Below are 17,988 nucleotides of genomic sequence, written 5' to 3'. Positions count from 1 at the left end.
GTCTATGAATTATTGTATCTAAAATTATGGTGTGTTTTTTAGCGTAAACTTTAATGGAGAACCCTTGTGCTGATATTCGATAAGAACTTGCCACTCAGAATATGGCACACGGTGACGCTAAGAGAAATGTGGCGTCTATCCGTTCGAACGGAAATGCTGCCTTCGTAGGTCATCAGGACAAAAACAATTAGGTTGAGGCAACATTCTTAAAATATTTAGAAAGTTTATTTCAGCGCCTCAAAAATGTTTTATATCTGTATAATTGTATGATTCGATCGGTATAAAAACCCCAAAAAACAGACATCTTAACAAGCACCCGTCATTTCTACCTGAAGCAGGAGTTTCCACGTGTTCGTGAAGGCATCATCAGCCTCCCCCCTTCTTGTAGTCACAGTTTCATAACAAACCATGGCTGCCCCGTTCGTCAGGGTTTTGTCAAAGGTGAGACAGGCTGTGTGATGATATCAACGTATTTCGTGTAAAATAGCTACGAAAGGAAAAACGTGTATTTTTTCACTTATTTTGTCCTTTATTTTCAATGTATGTAACCTCGCTAGCTTGATACCCAGTGGATGCTAACGTTTGCTAATGAACCAACTAACTTGTTTCATAGCATAAACAACTGTTTCCAACTTTATTGTTAAATAAACACAGGTTTTAAATAGCTACGTAGATATTAACGTAATGTTTTGCTCTCCTGTTGGCTGTCAGTCCCTCAGACAGCTCTCTCGACCAGCATGGGGGGCAGGTCAGTCTGGATTGAGGAGCAGGACCACCTCTGCCCCGGCCGTGGCTCCAAGCCAGGCAGGTGGAGTGATGTCCTTCCCTCCCCTGCAGACGTATTCGGAGGAGGAGAGCATGATGAGGGACGCAGGTGAGCTCCACAGCTGCAGACAGCTGGAGACAGGACCTTCTCATAAACTGAACCTTTTTGTTGTTGTTGTTGTTGTTGTGTTAAAAACAGTGAGGAAATACGCACAAGAGCGCATCGCCCCGCTTGTGCCAGCCATGGATGAAAATTCTGCCATGGACGAAGAAGTCATCAGATCCCTGTTTGAGCAGGGGGTACGTACAGCCGCGTCGCAATCAGTTAAACCACAGGGGAAAGGCTAATTTAGTAAATCGGTTCAAAAAGCAAATTTTATGTGTAGATTTGTTACGCGCAGAGTCGTATCTTTGCTGAATTCAATTCTTAATCTTGTTAAATATGCCTTCCAGACAACGAACGCCTGAAGTTCAATGGCTCAGATGATAATATTATATGAGAGCAGTAAAAAAAATGTTTTCTGTACAAACATTGTCAGCTTACTGAATAGCACAGTGGCTATAAAAACATTCTATACTAATTACTTCCACACTGTCTAGGTTAAAGAAAAACATGGCCACAGTCTCATGCTACTGTCTTCACGCTTCACTACAGGTAGCATGACTCATCTGGTGATGTACGGTGTACCTAACGTACCTTTTGGAGTTTAGGGTAAACAGAATTTAACCACGGTTTCATCAGACCACAAGACAGTTTCCCGCCTGCTTTTGGCTAACCCTCAAATGTGCTTTGGCACAGGTGTAGCCAGGCTTGGATGTTCTCCCTAAAACATTTCAGTTCAGTCCTACAGGGTAAACGTCACATGTCCTCTGGACTCTATTATAGGACCTTAACTTCTAAAAACCTAAATATGCTTACATCTGAATAGAAGACTTTGAACTACAGAGCAGCGGTTCAGCCTTTTTGTCTGTGTAGTTCTCTTAAGGCACTAATTTTCTCACTGGTTCCGGACTGATCAGGACCCCTTTCTTGACTATGTCTGTCTTGACATGAAGCACTGACTCCAACCGCCCCCAGACTTTTTAATGGGCTTTGCTTCACAGTCCTTATTGAGGTTGCGGTTATCCGTGTTGTTTGTGCATCTTTTTCTACCGCAGGTTTTCCTTCCACCCAACTTTCCGTTAACGCGCTGAGATGCGTCACAGCTTCTTTTGCAATGACAGCCTGTGACCGACTGTCTGCAGGACAGCTGTTATGTTAACAATTGTTCCTATGATTGTAGAAGCTACTATATGACTAGCATAACATCTCCGTGTTAAAAACGATTTTTTTTTTTATTGGGTTTCATGTAATATGTTGTCTGAGAAACTGAATTTTGGAGATTTAATTAGCTTTAAGGCAACAATCTGGAAAAAAAAATCTGTTTCTGTGTTCTGTTTCATTATTTAAAATTAATTGCTAAAATAAACTTTTCAGTTGTATTCTAATTTATCGAGAAGCACTCGTAATTCTTCCAAAAATCCCTAGATTAAAGTTATTAGCATTTATTTTCCGCTGATGCCCGCATCCTCACTAAGATTAAGAAAGTAGAGAACATCACCCCAGTTCTAAAGTCCTTACACTGGCTCCCTGTATCTCAGAGAATAGACTTTAAAATACTTCTGTTAGTCAATAAATCCCTGAATGGCTTAGCACCTAAATACATCACAGACTTGTTATCAGTGTATCAACCCTCCAGACCACTCAGGTCTTCTGGCTCCAGTCTACTCTGCATACCTAGAACCAGAACCAAACACGGAGAAGCAGCATTTAGTTCCTATGATCCACTTATCTTGAACAAACTTCCAGAAAACTGTAAAAGTGCGGAAAGCCTGAGTTCTTTTAAATCAAGATTAAAAACACATTTGTTTAGGATTGCCTTTGACTGTTCTAGTTAAACTGTTTTACTGTTTTTAATGTTCTTTTTTGTTTCTACATTTTATTCCTACTTGCTTTTATTATGTTGTATTTTCCTATATTTTAATCATGTAAAGCACTTTGCATTGTCTCTGTACTGAATTGTGCTATATAAATAAATTTGCCTTGCCTTGCCATGCCTTGTACCTTTTACCCCACAGCTTATGGGGATGGAAATTGACCCAGCATACGGCGGCACTGGCTCCTCATTCTTCTCCTCCATCCTGGTGATTGAGGAGCTGGCAAAGGTGGATCCGTCTGTGTCTGTTCTCTGTGACATCCAAAACACCCTCATCAACACTCTGTTTGTGAAACTCGGGACGCCGGCTCAGAAAGAGAAGTACCTCAACCGGCTGTCAACCGATATGGTGAGGCATTTATTGCTCTAACAGAGAAGAATCTGAACTGTGATAAACCAGTAATGTGTTAGGTCATTTCCTGTGTAGTGCGTAAATACACTAGTTAGAGTAAGATAAATTGTATAATTTTCTATTGAAAGGTCGTCTATGTTTGGGTTTCCCTGGATTAGGTGATCATGTTGATCATAGAAATGGTTTCAGGGGCTGGTAAATTTCCCATTTCCCATGTAGAAATGCAGATTTTAACTGCTATCCACATATTTACATAAAGTCATCACACTACAGCTGTATTTATATCGATCCATGGGTATGAATGATACAGTTGAATCCAAGCCTGATCTCAATATGCGAAAACATAACAGAAGGGGTGAAAGAAAATTAAAAATAAAACCAATAGAAAAGAAAAGAGTAAATATCCTTACACGGGGAAAGTTACAGTCTCAAATTATCAGTATAAGAGATTCAATTTTGTTGCAGCACCTAATGTAAAGACTTTAAAACAGGGATGTCAAACTAATTTCAATGTTGGGCCACTTTGACATCATGAAGTCATTAAACGGGCTGGTTGCACGTGTAAAGATGATACTTTTGATTTCAGAATTTCATTTCATTCACATAAAAATATTAAAATAATGCACAATGACATAAAAGTAGCAGCCTCAGGCCCAGTTTATACAGTTTATCTGCAAAAAAAGTTGTTATTGGGGTGAGTTACTCTTTAAACTCTCATGTTTCTGCATCATCTTTCTATTTTTGGACATTTCTGGGTTGTTTTAATGTGTTGTGGAAAAACTGACATCGAGTGGCAGGATGCTGTTACTACAATGTTAAATCAACATTTTCTACAGGAGGCACAGTTTTAGCCACTTTATACACTTTAAAAGGATATATGCCTCTACTTTATGACATGATATGCCTTTTTTGGCTCTCGAGGGCAGGATAAATTGCCTGGACGGGCCAGATTCGGCCCACGGGCCTTGAGTTTGACACGTGTGCTTTAAAATATGTCAGGAAAGTCCCCGAGGCTTCGACGGCTTTTTCATTTGATTCTGAATTGGACAGGTTAGATTTTAAGGACTGGGAAAAGACATGATGTTTAAAAAAAAAATGTGAATACATGTTGGTGGGGCTGTAGTCTGTCTCAGTAAAATGGCACACTTGTCCAGAAGAGAAACATTCTCTACCTCTTAGACCTCAGCGCCCATTACTAGGGCCTGGCCAAACGTAGCCAGGATGTTTTTCCTGTTTGTTTGTTGTTGTTTTTTTTGCTCAAAATAACACGCCTAAATCCAATTATGTTTACATCAGCAATTACGAACTACATTTACATGTGCAAATTGTTTAAAAAATACAATTATTAAGATGAGGTTTATTTAAAGTATTTGTAATTGCTGAAAATTACATTCCTCCCCCCAGTATTTGGGCCGGTCCGAGGATTGGGGCTTCAGCAGATAAAATAAAAGATTGCACTGTTATATTTATCGTATTGCGCTACAGTTGCTGTAATGCTTTGCGCCTTGTGACTTTTGACAGATCGGAAGCTTCTGCCTCTCTGAAGCTGAATCGGGGAGCGACGCGTTTGCTCTGAAGACACGAGCTGAGAAACACGCGGACCACTACGTCATCAACGGATCCAAGATGTGGATCAGCAACGCAGAGCATGCTGGGGTTTTCCTGGTGATGGCCAACGTGGATCCCTCTGCTGTGAGACACGCTAAAGCTTCTACGTTGCATTTTTAATGATAATTAATTACGGTATTGGCTTTGAGAATTCCTAAAGACTCGTAACGTTTATGCCACATGTGGGGTTTTGTGTCTTGGGGCGTTTTGTCAGTTAAAGGCTTTTTTTTTTTTTTTTTTTTTTTCGTTTTGCAGGGATACAGAGGGATCACTTGCTTTATCGTGGACCGGGACACTCAGGGCCTCGAGATTTGCAAGAAGGAGAACAAGCTAGGCCTGCGTGCATCCTCGACCTGCCCCCTTAACTTTGACAACGTCAAGGTGGAGATGAAGGCTCTGAGCCGCACTGGGCTGATGCAAATCAAGCTGTTTGTTTTATCTTTACAGACTTCCCGTTGTCTGTTGCAGGTGCCAGAGGAGAACATCTTAGGAGAGGTCGGTCACGGATACAAGTATGCTATCGGAATGTTGAACGAAGGCAGGATCGGAATCGCGGCACAGGTGTACAGCAACGCCTTTTTGATTTGGGTTAATGGTTTTTAATAAAAAGGAATTCAGTGTAACGCAGGGATGTGTTTACTTCGCCTCCCTGGCTTGCAGATGCTCGGACTGGCCCAGGGTTGCTTTGACCACACTGTTCCTTACACCAGACAAAGGGTGCAGTTTGGAAAGCGCATCTTTGACTTTCAGGTATGGAGGATCCTCTTCTTTTCCGTGTGCATTCGCTCCCGGAGGGCAGTTTATTGACAACTGTCACTCCTTGGCGCCCCCCAGGGAATGCAGCATCAAATAGCCCACGTGGCGACGCAGATCGAAGCGGCGCGTCTGCTGACGTACAACGCGGCGCGTCTGAAGGAAGCCGGGAGGCCTTTCATCAAAGAGGCCTGCATGGCCAAATACTTCGCCGCCGAGGTGTGCTTTGTGATTGTTTGAAAATGGGATGCTGTTTTTGAATTGTCATCATTTTTTATTAGTTTTCTTTTTTTTTTAACCATTTCACTGAATTTATCCTTGATTGTCTTAATATGTGTAAATTGTCTCTGTTATTTCTTATTTCTGAGATATGCCTCCGTTTTTGGGAAGAAATCAGCCAAGTATCTTTAAGCATTTGTGTTTTTTTTTTGTTTTTTTTACCAGGTTGCCACTCTAACTACATCAAAATGCATTGAATGGATGGGCGGAGTTGGCTTTACCAAGGACTACCCCATAGAGAAATACTACAGAGACTGTAAAATTGGTGAGCCTCGACTTCAACCAAATTGCCGTCATTTGATGTGATAGAACAAGCCAAAGCAGCATTGAGGAAGTGGGAGGAAAGGGTTGAACGATTTGCAGTTTATACATTTTTACATTTATAAATAGAAAATCTTCCTGAACACACCATCACCATGTTGATACACGGTGATGGTAGCACCATGCTGTGTTGATGGTTTTCATCAGCAGGGACAGGTAGGCTAGTCAGAGTTGGAACATGCATGGAGATAAATTAATAATAATAATAATAATAATAATAATAATAATAATAATAATAATACATTTTATTGATAATGCGCTTTACATTTCAAATAAAATCTCAAAGTGCTACAATAGCAGGGGGTTAAAAACAGTTCCCAAAGTGTAATAAAAACTAATTCAGAGTAATCCTGGAATAAACCTTGTTGGCATCTACGAGAGAACTGAGCCTGGCACAGAGATTCAGCCTCCAGCAGAGCCACAGCTCTTAAAATATAGAATAGGCTACAGTGGAACATCATAGTAGCTGCGTTTACATTGACCGTTAAATTGCGCAAAATATAATGACAAAAATAAACGTGTTTATTGGAAACAGTGCAATTCGAGAACTCGCAGTTTTTGATGAAAAGTGTTGGATGAGGTAGCTTTTCAGCCATTTTGAGTTCATTTTTTTCCCCGCATCAAACATCACGTGATCAACAACCGGATGTGACTACTGGCAGAAAAGACAAAGAACACGACAGGAAGTTGTAGGAGGATGATGGCACAACATGTCGCCGCCATGTTTTTAATAAAATTACCGCGTGAGCAAACCTTTTTTTATGTGATCTTAATTACCGTACATTTCGTATTTCAGAGAAACACCGCGATTGTGAAAGTGCTTTTTTTTTTTTTTCAACATTAGCAGGATGTCAACAAAGATTTGGGCACATTTGTAATGGAAAGCAACTAGTCGTTGTGTTAGAATGGCCCACATACAAAATGCAATTCAGAATCTGTATTAAGACTTTAAAATGAGGGAGACGATGCATCTAATCTTCCTGAGATTTGAGCTATTTTGCAAAGAAGAACATCCAAAATCACACATTTGGCCTCTTTGTGCACTCCTGGACTGAAATCTAATGTTTGCGTTTTGTCTCTGTGTGTAGGAACCATTTATGAGGGTACAACAAATGTCCAGCTGTCTACTATTGCCAAGTTCATTGATAAGGAGTATGACCACTGAAACCATCGAGCCACAAGCTGAATGATCCCGTCTTGCTGTTACCTTTTGCCTTCTGGTCATTTCTGTGAGGACTTTAGTAGGTTCAGCCAGCACAAATGCGTTATTGTAGACCTTTTCTGATAGACTTTTGTTGCAACTTTAGGTCTCGTAAAATAACTCCTATCGCTGATGTTACTGACTTAGTGATTTCTTTATCAGCAACTTTTGGTTTTCAACTTTATTTGTTGATGTTTTTTGTTTGTTCTTTTTTTTTTTACAACCCTTTGTCTGTACAATTTTCTTTTTCTCCAAATCAGTGCAGAAGGACATTATGTCACACTTTGACCTTGACAATATCATGCCTCTCCCACATTTGTTTTGTCTCTTGATATCTTGTAATCTGTTTTGCAAGCATGGCCACCCCCATGGTAAATGTTTGAAGGAAGTTGACCAAGAGATTCTCCAGATGATTCAGTGCCTTCAGAGGGTTTTGTCTTTTAACAGTTTGATTGTAGTAGTTCAACCGTTTGCATCCTTCCCCATAGCTGCAGCACTCTGTAGACTGGCTGATTTTACATCGCAGTAATAAATCTAAAGGAACGTGTTGACATGGGTTCTCCCTGTTGTAAATGTGAATAGATGGTCATCTTTGCTGCTGTTGAGAAGGGGTCTGAGGCAGCCTGTAATAATATGGGAATTTATTGGATAGGCCTGAATCAGAGTGGAAACATTTTTATTTCAAAGCTTTGTCCTCCCATGCTCTAAATATTGTATCCATAAATCCATCCATTTATTCTGTCATCACTCTAATACGTTTCCCATTTTCAAGCAAGTATTCGTCCATCCGTTCATGTTTTTTTTTATCATCCATCTTTGTTCATCTATCCACTCCTTTTCCCCCTATCTGTCTGTCCGTCCTTCAAGCTTTGTCTTATATCATTCATAAATCCATCCATGTTTTTTTCCATTATCCATGTCCAACTAGCCACTGAACCATCTCTTCTTTAATTGGCCCGACTTTACGTTTGCCCTTAGTCCATCCATTCATCCAACCATAAATCCATCCGTTATTTCAACCGTCCACCTTTCCTCGCAGTGTGTTTGTTTTGCAGGTTGTGTAATTTAACTGTTAAAGTAAAAACATATTTTCAGTAAAGGGAACTTCTGTGTTTCAACCTTCAAAGTGGACTATGAACTCCTCTAATTTGAGTAATGGGAAAGTCTGTGATTTAAAAACAGCAGAAGAACCTCGTCTGAAGGACAATACCAAACTGACACGCTAGATGGCAGCACTTCCCCAAACAACTGCAGCACCCTTTAGTGGAGGATAGCTGCTCAATGAGAGTTCAGTCAATTATTGTGTCTTTTAACAGCCTGTCACCTCTAATGATATTTTATATCAGCTTAATTATGCTGGTGCTTCAGATGAAAAGAGACTGGCCAGCATAATTCACTCACTGATCATTTTGTAGCTAGGGCTAATTAAATTTCCGCAGCCTGCCTTCAGCTGTGCGAAATAGGCTCCATTGTTTAAGCCGCAGACTGTTTCCGAGGAGCACAGACCCAGTTATTCCACGCAAACACTTAGAAAGAATTATGTTCTTCTAGCAGGACCAGGCCTAAACATCCAGCCAGAGCTATACTAGAGTGGTTGAGATCAAAGCATCTTCATGAATCACGAGTTAGAATGGCCTAGTCAAACTCCAGAAATAAGTCTAATCGACAATCTTTGGCGAGCCTTTAAGATTGCTGCACTATCCCATCTGATCACATTTAAACACATCTGGAGACAGAAAACTTCAGTAAATGTGCCTTTTAAAGTCTTTCATGTCTAACCTGATCTCAGTCTGCTGTTTTGGAAAGGATTTTATAGATTTCACACATTTTTTTTCCCTTTGGTCAGGTGGTGGTTTCTAATTGTTTTAATCTACTCCTATATAAAAGTAGTAAATTGTGGGAGGAAATAAAAAAAACCTTTTAAAGAAACCAATCTGAACAAAAAATATGGAATTGCAATCTAATCTCAGATTTGGTCAAACAGAATATTAATCCTTAGTTTTCTCTCTGTGACACCTATCTAGATAATCCCAAAATAATACTGGTGCCTCTGTTGCTCAGATGGAAAACCAAAAGGTGCTCCGGAGTTATTTCCCAAAATTCTCTTATCAAATTTGGCCTCCGTTTCTATCACGGAGTTCTCATTCACCCCCCCCCCCCCCCCCCATCCCTCTGCTCCATTCAGTCATCTGTGTAATGAACACAATCTGCTGAAAACACACAGCTGCTTTTCACTTTGCCTCCCTAAATGCTGTTCAGCTAGCCTCTTTTCTCCACCCCCAACTTCAACACAGCTATGAGACCTCTAATTATGCAAGGATTCAAGTAGCTTTTCACAAAACACTGTGTTGTCCTTTCGCGTTGGAGAGCGCTCGACGAGTTAAAAGGACAGGCCGTGTGCATGCAGGTTGAGCAAATTCAATTTGGTTGATTAATTCTCTGCGTCTGCTGCTGGTTTGGTTTGATTTAAATGATAAATGCAAAGGGCAGATTGTGTGTTCTATTGCTTTGGTTTTCTCACTTTTTCTTCAGTAAGAAAAGAAATAAATCTTAGGCAAAATAACATGTATAAATGAGGCTGTGCATGGCTATCCTTGCCCTGTTTCAGTGGCATAAGTAAGCACAGAACATATCTGATCTAATCCTGCCAACCTAAGTCCAGTTTCACCTTTTCTAGCTAATCTGGAGCCCTTAACCCTTAGTTTCTTAAGGGTTAGGACATCCTGACTGTTAATATGGGGGGAAATTACAGTGTAATGGCTTTTTTGTTTTTTTACCAAAACACTTTCAAAAATAAATATTTTCCCAGCTAATATATTTTAAATTAGCCCAGTATTTACATTTACATCCACTTCAAAGAGTTCCCATGTCTCAGTTATTTTTTATCAGCATAAAAAAGACGTTACTCGATTTAAAAATCATTTAACACCACAAAAAGTGTTAATTCAAGGCATACCAAATGTGTTTTATTTGATTTAAATTCTGATCAAATCAAAAAAGAATGTTTAAGTTGGTTCATTCTTCTAAAGATGGGCCAAAAAGGTGGCTTTCACATATAGGGCCGTATCCAGTAATACTTTTAATATGGAAAGTTGAGTGGAAGGAAAAAATATATTATAACTAGCCACGAGAACAGCTTGGTCGAGATTTTAAAGGCAAGGACTACAGTTGGAGGGAGAGTTTCAAAACACACACATGTGTGTGGGCATGGGCTACGACTGTGGCATTCTTTATATTAATCCTCTCCTGAACCAGAGACAAGATTATGGGCCTTTTTATCTCAGCTCCCCCAACATCTCACACAGGTTGACTGTCCCCGTGCCACACCGCAATGCTGCAGCATTTCATGCAAAATGAGCCCCGACCGACTATTGAGTGCATTTGCTCTGCGTTACATTGACATGCAGAGGACAGACATTCTAATGGCCGTCCTTTCTGGGAAAACTCAGTTTGGAATAAATCAACGTCAGAAACACAGCAAACGCATATAGAAACCAATTAATCCATCACAGGGCTTGTATTACGTGAACTAAATTGTATTTCAATTTACTAATATGCACTTGATTATGACATATTTGTGTTAGCATATACTGATACTAAATGCTAATACTAGACCTTCAAATAGATTTTGACTGGGTTACTTGTTGCACTATATTATTGTTTCTACATAAAAAAAGAACAAAAACAATGAAGAGTGCAAGAATTAAGCAACACACCACACATCTTATAGGTCCCACATGCTTGCAGGCAAGAAATCAAGTTCTCTGTGGATTCAGCCCCAATGTCTCATTCGACAAATGTAACCTGCCCCATTCTTGTGCTTTTATATTTGACAGGAACATTGCTGTTGTCATCCGCATTAGGTCACCTGTTGGGGTTTTTAGTACGAAGCTAATCTGAAAAGCCTTTATCAGGATGGAAGGCATTCGGTTTGTAATTTGCCTGCAGCGTTTCCTGTCTAATAAAATTACACTGAAGTCAATACGCTCTGGTCCAGGTAAACTGCACATATTTCTCTGCTGAAGGTGGAACAGACGAACCACGGCTTGCATCGGAGCAGATCCCACTTAAACAAATGAAATCAGTAATTATTTAATGGCTTTATGTTTATTTTTTAGGTTTACAGACACTATCCAGAGGTCTACTTTTGCAAATGATATTAGACTGCCAGTAAAAGCATGGCATGGGTAATGAAATATTCCAGTGTAAGATTTAAAAAAATACAAAATTTACCTAAAATAAACAAAAAAAAAAAATAGCAATGTTTACTTAGAATATATTTATGTCAATGTCACCGCAATAGGAAACAATCAGCTTGCGTTGGTAGGCACTGTGGAGGACAAGCAGGTTTTCACACATTCTAACATGAAAAGTATTTGCTCACTTACAGACATAAGTAGCTTCGTTTAGTATTTAGTCTCACTAAAACGTGTCAACTTCTGAAACCACTTTTAAAATCAGATAAAGATAAGCTAAGGGAATACAAAATGTAATTTTCAAATTAGTATTTCATGTATAAAACGAAAACGCTATCCAAAGTAGCCTGACCCTGTTTAACAAAATTACTACCCCCCCCCCCCCCCCCCCCCCCCCCCCCCCCCCCCCCAATTTAAAAGACAAACTGACTTATTGAACACGCTTTTGGTTGAATTTCACAAGCCACACCCAGGCCAGTTCTTCTCTCACCACGTGAAAAAGATCTCATAAAGCAACACACCAATTTAAAGGAATTCAATAACAGATAAGGAGCAAAACTATTGACTTCTGTGAGTCTGGGAATGGTTACATAGTCACCTCTAAGTCTTTGGGATTCCACCCAACCACAGTGAGAGTTGTGATCAACTAATGGGCAAGACAGTGGTGGACATTCTCCAGGAGTGGCCGGCCTAATAAAATGATACAAAAAGGCTCATCAAAAACTCATCCAGGAAGTCACAGAAGAGCCCAAAACAAGATACGAACTCCTGCAGGCTCCACTTGCCTGAGTTAAGGTCAGTGTTCATGAGATAAGGGGAAAATGTTCTATGGACTGACAAGAGAAAAGTGGAACTTTTATACACCAAATAGCTGCAGCCTAACACGGTGGTAGTGTGATGGCTTGGGTCTTCTTTCCTTTTTAGGACCTGGACAACTTGCTTAATTGATGGAACCCCAAAATTCGCTCTGTTACAGAAAATCTTAAAGGAAAAATGTCTGGATATCAGTATTTGAACTTAAAATCAAGCACGCTTGGGTTATGGAGCAGGACAATGAACCGAGAGGCACCATATCCGCACGGATGGGTCAAAACAACCAGAATGATAATTTCGAATGGGCCCGGTCAAACGCTGGGCCAATAAAGCCTTTAAACAGTCTCAAATAACCCCTTCAGGTTTGCAGAATCAAAACAATTCTGCGAAAGAAAGCAGAGAGGGATTGTTTCGTGTGTTTTAAAAACTCTGAGTAGATACCATGGCGTCTTCTGTGTATTTGCTCCAGGTTTTCATATCATGAGACTCTCATAGCAACCCACTTGGTTGCATCTTCCCCGACAAGAGAAACATTTTGATCTGGGTATTTTTCATGTGTTATTTCATTCACAGTTACAACATCGGACTTGATTGAATAGATCAAAAACACGGCTCAGTATTCAAAAAAAATAATGTGGAAAAAAAAGATGTTTCTGCTGTGCTGGAAAACATTAAAAAAATCTTAAAACATCTCCAGACACAGATGGGAAGTGTCAGGAAATTTACAGATTTTCTTCAAATGTTGTCTTTGTTGAAATAACAGTAACTCATGGGGAACAGTTATGCTTCCACGCTTTTATTTTTAATTCCCAATAAACTTACACTTAAACAAATATACAGTATGAGTACAGCCAACTGACAAAAGCAAAATTTTATTACTTTAAAACAATGGTCATTTGCAAACACATTGTTAAATAGGGCTAATGGATGCTATAAATGTTTACTATTTTATTTTCTCTTTTTTTCTGGGGTGGTGGAACCCCTCCCTATAGGATCAATGCATAGGGCACAAAAACTGGCTCCAGCCCATGGACCGCATCTCCCTCCTTCCGGCCCTGGTGACAACAGAGTTTGGTGTATTGTTTAGTAAAGTTATCTGTTTTAATCCGGTGGTCAATGCTGTGCGTAAATGTTGGAACACGCGGTTTACATTATGAACCAAACCTTCTCTGTGTTAACCAGATGTATTCAATTTACTGGCAGGTGATTGTTATTCGCGCCCGCACCAAAGCCCCGAGAGATTTTCCTCTTTAATCTAATTGGATGATAAAGTGAGTGCGTTACGATTGAGCCCGGAGCCAAAACGCTTGCGCGGCCTTCTTCCTCTGTCTGGACTCTGTTCCCGTCACAGCCCCCATCGCGTTTCCATCTCAAATCCCATTTGCTATTGTACCTGCCCAATGGCAGAGACCGAGCGCGCTTTAAGTCAGATGGCATTTCCATTCTCCGTCATTACAATACAGCGCGTGTTTGACGCACTGATCCCTGCGCGTTTTCACTCCAAATCATCCTCTGGAGAGGCCGGGGCGCGACTTCTTTTTTTATTTTTAAACCTCCACTTTTATTATTTTTCTTTTGTTTAAAAAAAAAATTGAAAAACTTCTTTTTTAGCTCTTTTCGACCCCTAAACGTTTTTTTTAATGGTCATTCCTATCGGACAATAAGCGGTAATGGCAGAATCTGACACACAGGAGACTCGCCAAGCCGCAAAGGATTCACCGTTCTCCATAAAGAACCTGCTCAACATCGAAGACAAGCCCCCGAAGCCGACGCCCCCGCTCGGGTCTTCCAAAGGAGTGTTTGAGGGCAGCTTTTTCTCCAGGCTCAGCGAGCTGTCTCTGCCTCGGTTTGAGCTGCCCGGCCAGAGGATCGGACTGTCAGCGCAGTATCTGGAGAGAGCGTCTGCCTGGTGGTACCCATACACGCTGGGAGCGCATTTTAGAACTGCTTCGGGTAAATAGTTTTTTCCCCCTACCAGTTTTATTTTCTAAATTTCGATTCCATTTAAATTCAAAAGGGCTTTAAGTCGAATAGATGTTTAAAAGCATAAATAAATATTGCTTATTCTAAGAATTTTGCGCCACAATAACACACCGATTCGTGTAGCATTTGATTTAAATGAAATTATTTCGATATTTTCCCTCGTCAGGTTCGGAAAAGGTCAACCAGAGGGAAGAAGACAGGCGCACCCCGGATCTCCAAAAAAACGAGCAGGATGCCAAAGAGGAGAGCGCCGACGACGACCTGGCTCTGGACGAGAGCGACGTCGACGAGTCCAAGAAGGAAACAGATCAGGAGGAGGACTGGAGGAGAAAGCAGGACGAGCTGGACCCGGACAAGAAGCCCTGCCGGAAGAAAAAGACGCGCACGGTGTTCTCCCGGAGCCAGGTCTTCCAGCTGGAGTCCACCTTCGACATCAAGCGCTACCTGAGCAGCTCGGAGCGCGCCGGCCTGGCCGCGTCGCTGCACCTCACCGAAACGCAGGTGAAGATCTGGTTCCAGAACCGGAGGAACAAGTGGAAGAGGCAGCTGGCCGCCGAGCTGGAAGCGGCCAACATGAGCCACGCGGCGGCGCAGAGGATCGTGCGGGTGCCGATACTTTACCACGAGAGCGGGGCCTCGGACGCAAACGGCAGCCCCGGGACGAACTCACCGGGCGGCCAGTCACTGCTGGCCTTCCCCCATCACATGTACTACTCCCACCCGACGCCGCTGCTGAGGCCGGTTTAACGATGATTGCGTTTTTAAATGAGAGCAGGTCAAAAGAAAAAAAGGGATTTTGTACATTTTGTATATTATTATTATTATTATTATTATTATTATTATTATTATTATTATTATTATTATTATTATTACCAAAACACTGTAAATAAATTATTGCTGTTCAGTCTTAAAAAAAAATATTGCAGATATTTTAATGTATTTTATGTTTATTTTTATTTTTTGGCGGGGGGGGGGGGGGGGGGGGGGGGGGCTATGGTCATCTGTCTGTAATTCAAAAATTTGCGTCAATGTTTGTATAAAAAAAATGTGGGGATATTTTGATATCTTTAACACGTGCAATACCGTTGGTTTCTCAGCTTATCTTGTCAACTAGAGCTCAGTTAAAAAGAAAAAAAAAACACGAAACATCCATGTTTCTGTTTTGTTTCGTGAGGACAATCATGTGATTCTTAAAAGAATGCCTGTACAAAACAATCTTTTTTTTTTTTCTCGATTTCTTTTTTTTATTATTATTATTTTTACGGCTGTAGTTTAAAAGCTGAAGGAGCCAAAAAATAGCATCGATTTCTGCCTATATGTTTTATTTCCTGTTACCAAAATTATGTAGATATTACATAGTCCTAAGCTCAGTAAAGGTTAATTAAAAAAGGGTTGCTCATTTGTTATTATTGTGATGTAACCTGAAATAATCGTTTTATCATTTCCAGTTTAATCAACGGTTGTGCTTATAGTCTTCAGACTGCAACAGGGATCAAAATTATCGCGTGATGTAAAAATCATGGTCAACATGCCTCATTTGAAGACCTAAAGAAAAACCAAAGTTAAATGTTTTGGGCCTTCATTTTTAACTGCTATTTTCTTTCTTAACTTGTCTCAGATAATAATGGATTACATTTATATTTATTTCTTTAATCATACCAGAGGCTTAGCAGGGGTCAGTTTTATTAAGTTTATTTATTTAGTAATGGCCTTCTGTATTTAAATGGTTCTGAAAGCAACAGGAAAGACCATTGCCATAAAACCATTCCAGAAAAGCCTGTCATGTACATTGTAAGCCATTAAAATTCATGAAATTTTAAAGAAGCACCGTTTGTAACTACATTCTGCAATAATGGTTAAATACTTACAATGAAATATAAGGAACGAAGGATGTTTATTAGTATTTAGCTAAGAATATTTGTTCAGTCATTCTCATTCATCGTGTGTGTCCAGCGGCGGAAGGTAAGGATAGTGTTGACGAGGGTTTATTATGAATGAATAAATCGATTTCGTAATTGTTCAGAACTATCGTAACACTTGTGGTTAAGGAGGTTTCTGGTATAGAACAGGAATGTAACCATGCATCCAGGTTTTAACTTGATTAGAAACAGCGCCACGGTCAAATTTGCTAGCAGGAAAGTTGTTCCCAGATAGCAGTGCTTTTTGAGCAGTCCGGTAAAATTAATACATGTAATATTGTTAGAATAGATTTAAAAATAGTAAATAGATTTAGTAATAGACTTACTTTGTGCAACATTCCATGTCCTAATCACAGACCAAATCTTAGTGTTGGTTTCTTTTTACCACATGGGATATATTGCATGAGCAAATTTATGTTTTAAAAATGACTGGAAATGAACTAATTCTAATGTAATGGTTGCAATTTTATAAAAAAAATGTTGCCTTTAGTTTCTTATTGTTTAATCAGCATAGGCCTAAAGAGACCCACTGTGCAGAGATTGTGAAAAATGTGGAAATCGGAAACTTCCAACTTGATATCAATTTTATTATTATTATTAGTATTATTGATGATAATAATAATAGAAGTTGTGGCGGTAATAGTAGTAGTACCAGTATGCCATCACGCACTGATAAAACAAACTGTTATTATTTATAACATTGCTGTAGAAATGTGCAGACTTAATTTGATTGAATTTTCAGCCGTATTTCTTCTACTAGTTTACAGACACTAGTTTACAGACACAGTTTTTGTGCCCAATATGTCTAAGCATTTTGCAGACAGATTTATTCAAAACGATTTATAAATGAGGATATGACAATGCAGTCAATGTCAAAGATGACAATGGGCTACTTAGAAGGAAGATCATCGGTATACAGGCCATGTCAAAGGTGACAGGGGTGACAATGTAGCAATAGAGTGCATATGAGGGGGTGTGGGTGCTAAGAGAGAAGATGCTCTCTCAAGAGCTGAATCTTCAAAAGATTCTTGAAAATAGACGGGCACGCCCCTATTCTAGTAGCCCTCGGTCATTCCACCATCATCGAACGCCACATGAAAACAGCCTGGTTTGTCCTGTGCATGGTGTAGGTGCTGCTAACAGACAATGCTTTGATAAATGGAGTGATCGAGCGGTGATATAAGCCTTTGCGTAACATTCAAAATAGATGGGAGCTGAACATTGCAGGTGGCTAACCGTAGTCAGTGGAGCTGTTAAATTGCAACCAATGTTTTTAAAATGTACTGACTAAACAGAAGTTCTTAAATTCTACCAATTTATTATTATTATTAGGATAACTTTTGTTAGTATCGCTGCCACTCAAATAGATGGTTGCAGGTACAAGCTTTTTTTTTTTTACATTTCCGACAGGTTGCATATCACTGAACTAGTGTAACCTCGATTTGTAAACATGCCCCTTTGTGAAAAATCAAGATAATTTAGCACTGGCACCCTCCAGAAATGTATTCTCTCCCCACTTCTCTCTGAACACAACTGACGGCACCTCAGCGAACCATCTGTGACACTCCTGGAGTTCGCGGGCGACACCATTGTCCAATGAGTCTGCAGATGGAGTGGAGATGATGGTGGACTTGTGGAGAACACCACCCCTCACTGCCATCCCTCACCATCCTCAGCAACGCTCTGTCTGCTGTTGATCACTTTCGGTTCCTAGGAACCACTCCGTCCCGGGACCTTGGATGGTCCTTACACATTAACACTGTTTGGAACAAGGCCCAGCTGAGACTGTACTTTCTGCAGCAAGTCAAGAAGTACAACCTAG

The 17,988-nt window shown here is 40.2% G+C and overlaps 2 protein-coding genes across 2 annotated transcripts; both read left to right on the top strand.

Annotated features, from left to right (window-relative positions):
• Positions 1–180: 180 nt before the first annotated feature.
• acadsb (acyl-CoA dehydrogenase short/branched chain) lies at positions 181–8,354 on the top strand. The gene is made up of 11 exons (XM_036142031.1): positions 181–441; positions 712–874; positions 965–1,065; positions 2,884–3,090; positions 4,615–4,785; positions 4,957–5,082; positions 5,170–5,262; positions 5,362–5,451; positions 5,536–5,673; positions 5,899–5,998; positions 7,143–8,354. Exons 1-11 carry the CDS (start codon positions 409–411, stop codon positions 7,217–7,219), a joined length of 1,299 nt encoding a protein of 432 aa, XP_035997924.1. The 5' UTR covers positions 181–408; the 3' UTR covers positions 7,220–8,354.
• Positions 8,355–13,913: 5,559 nt separating this feature from the next.
• On the top strand, positions 13,914–15,098 carry LOC118564356 (homeobox protein HMX3-B-like). The gene is made up of 2 exons (XM_036142030.1): positions 13,914–14,217; positions 14,414–15,098. Exons 1-2 carry the CDS (start codon positions 13,935–13,937, stop codon positions 14,992–14,994), a joined length of 864 nt encoding a protein of 287 aa, XP_035997923.1. The 5' UTR covers positions 13,914–13,934; the 3' UTR covers positions 14,995–15,098.
• The last annotated feature ends 2,890 nt before the right edge of the window (positions 15,099–17,988 follow it).

This window comes from Fundulus heteroclitus, chromosome 10, assembly GCF_011125445.2.
Source record: "Fundulus heteroclitus isolate FHET01 chromosome 10, MU-UCD_Fhet_4.1, whole genome shotgun sequence".
Lineage (NCBI taxonomy): Eukaryota > Metazoa > Chordata > Actinopteri > Cyprinodontiformes > Fundulidae > Fundulus > Fundulus heteroclitus.
The sequence above is the reverse complement of the archived record's forward strand: the minus strand, read 5'-3'. Positions and strand labels throughout refer to the sequence as shown.

Bases quoted from the DNA above. Each gene is read 5' to 3' on its own strand.
- acadsb (XM_036142031.1), top strand. From the start codon at position 409: ATGGCTGCCCCGTTCGTCAGGGTTTTGTCAAAG. The intron at 4,786-4,956 runs GTGAGACACGCT...TTCGTTTTGCAG, and splicing joins CCAACGTGGATCCCTCTGCT to GGATACAGAGGGATCACTTG. The intron at 5,452-5,535 runs GTATGGAGGATC...GGCGCCCCCCAG, and splicing joins AGCGCATCTTTGACTTTCAG to GGAATGCAGCATCAAATAGC.
- LOC118564356 (XM_036142030.1), top strand. From the start codon at position 13,935: ATGGCAGAATCTGACACACAGGAGACTCGCCAAGCCGCAAAGGATTCA. The intron at 14,218-14,413 runs GTAAATAGTTTT...TTCCCTCGTCAG, and splicing joins GCATTTTAGAACTGCTTCGG to GTTCGGAAAAGGTCAACCAG.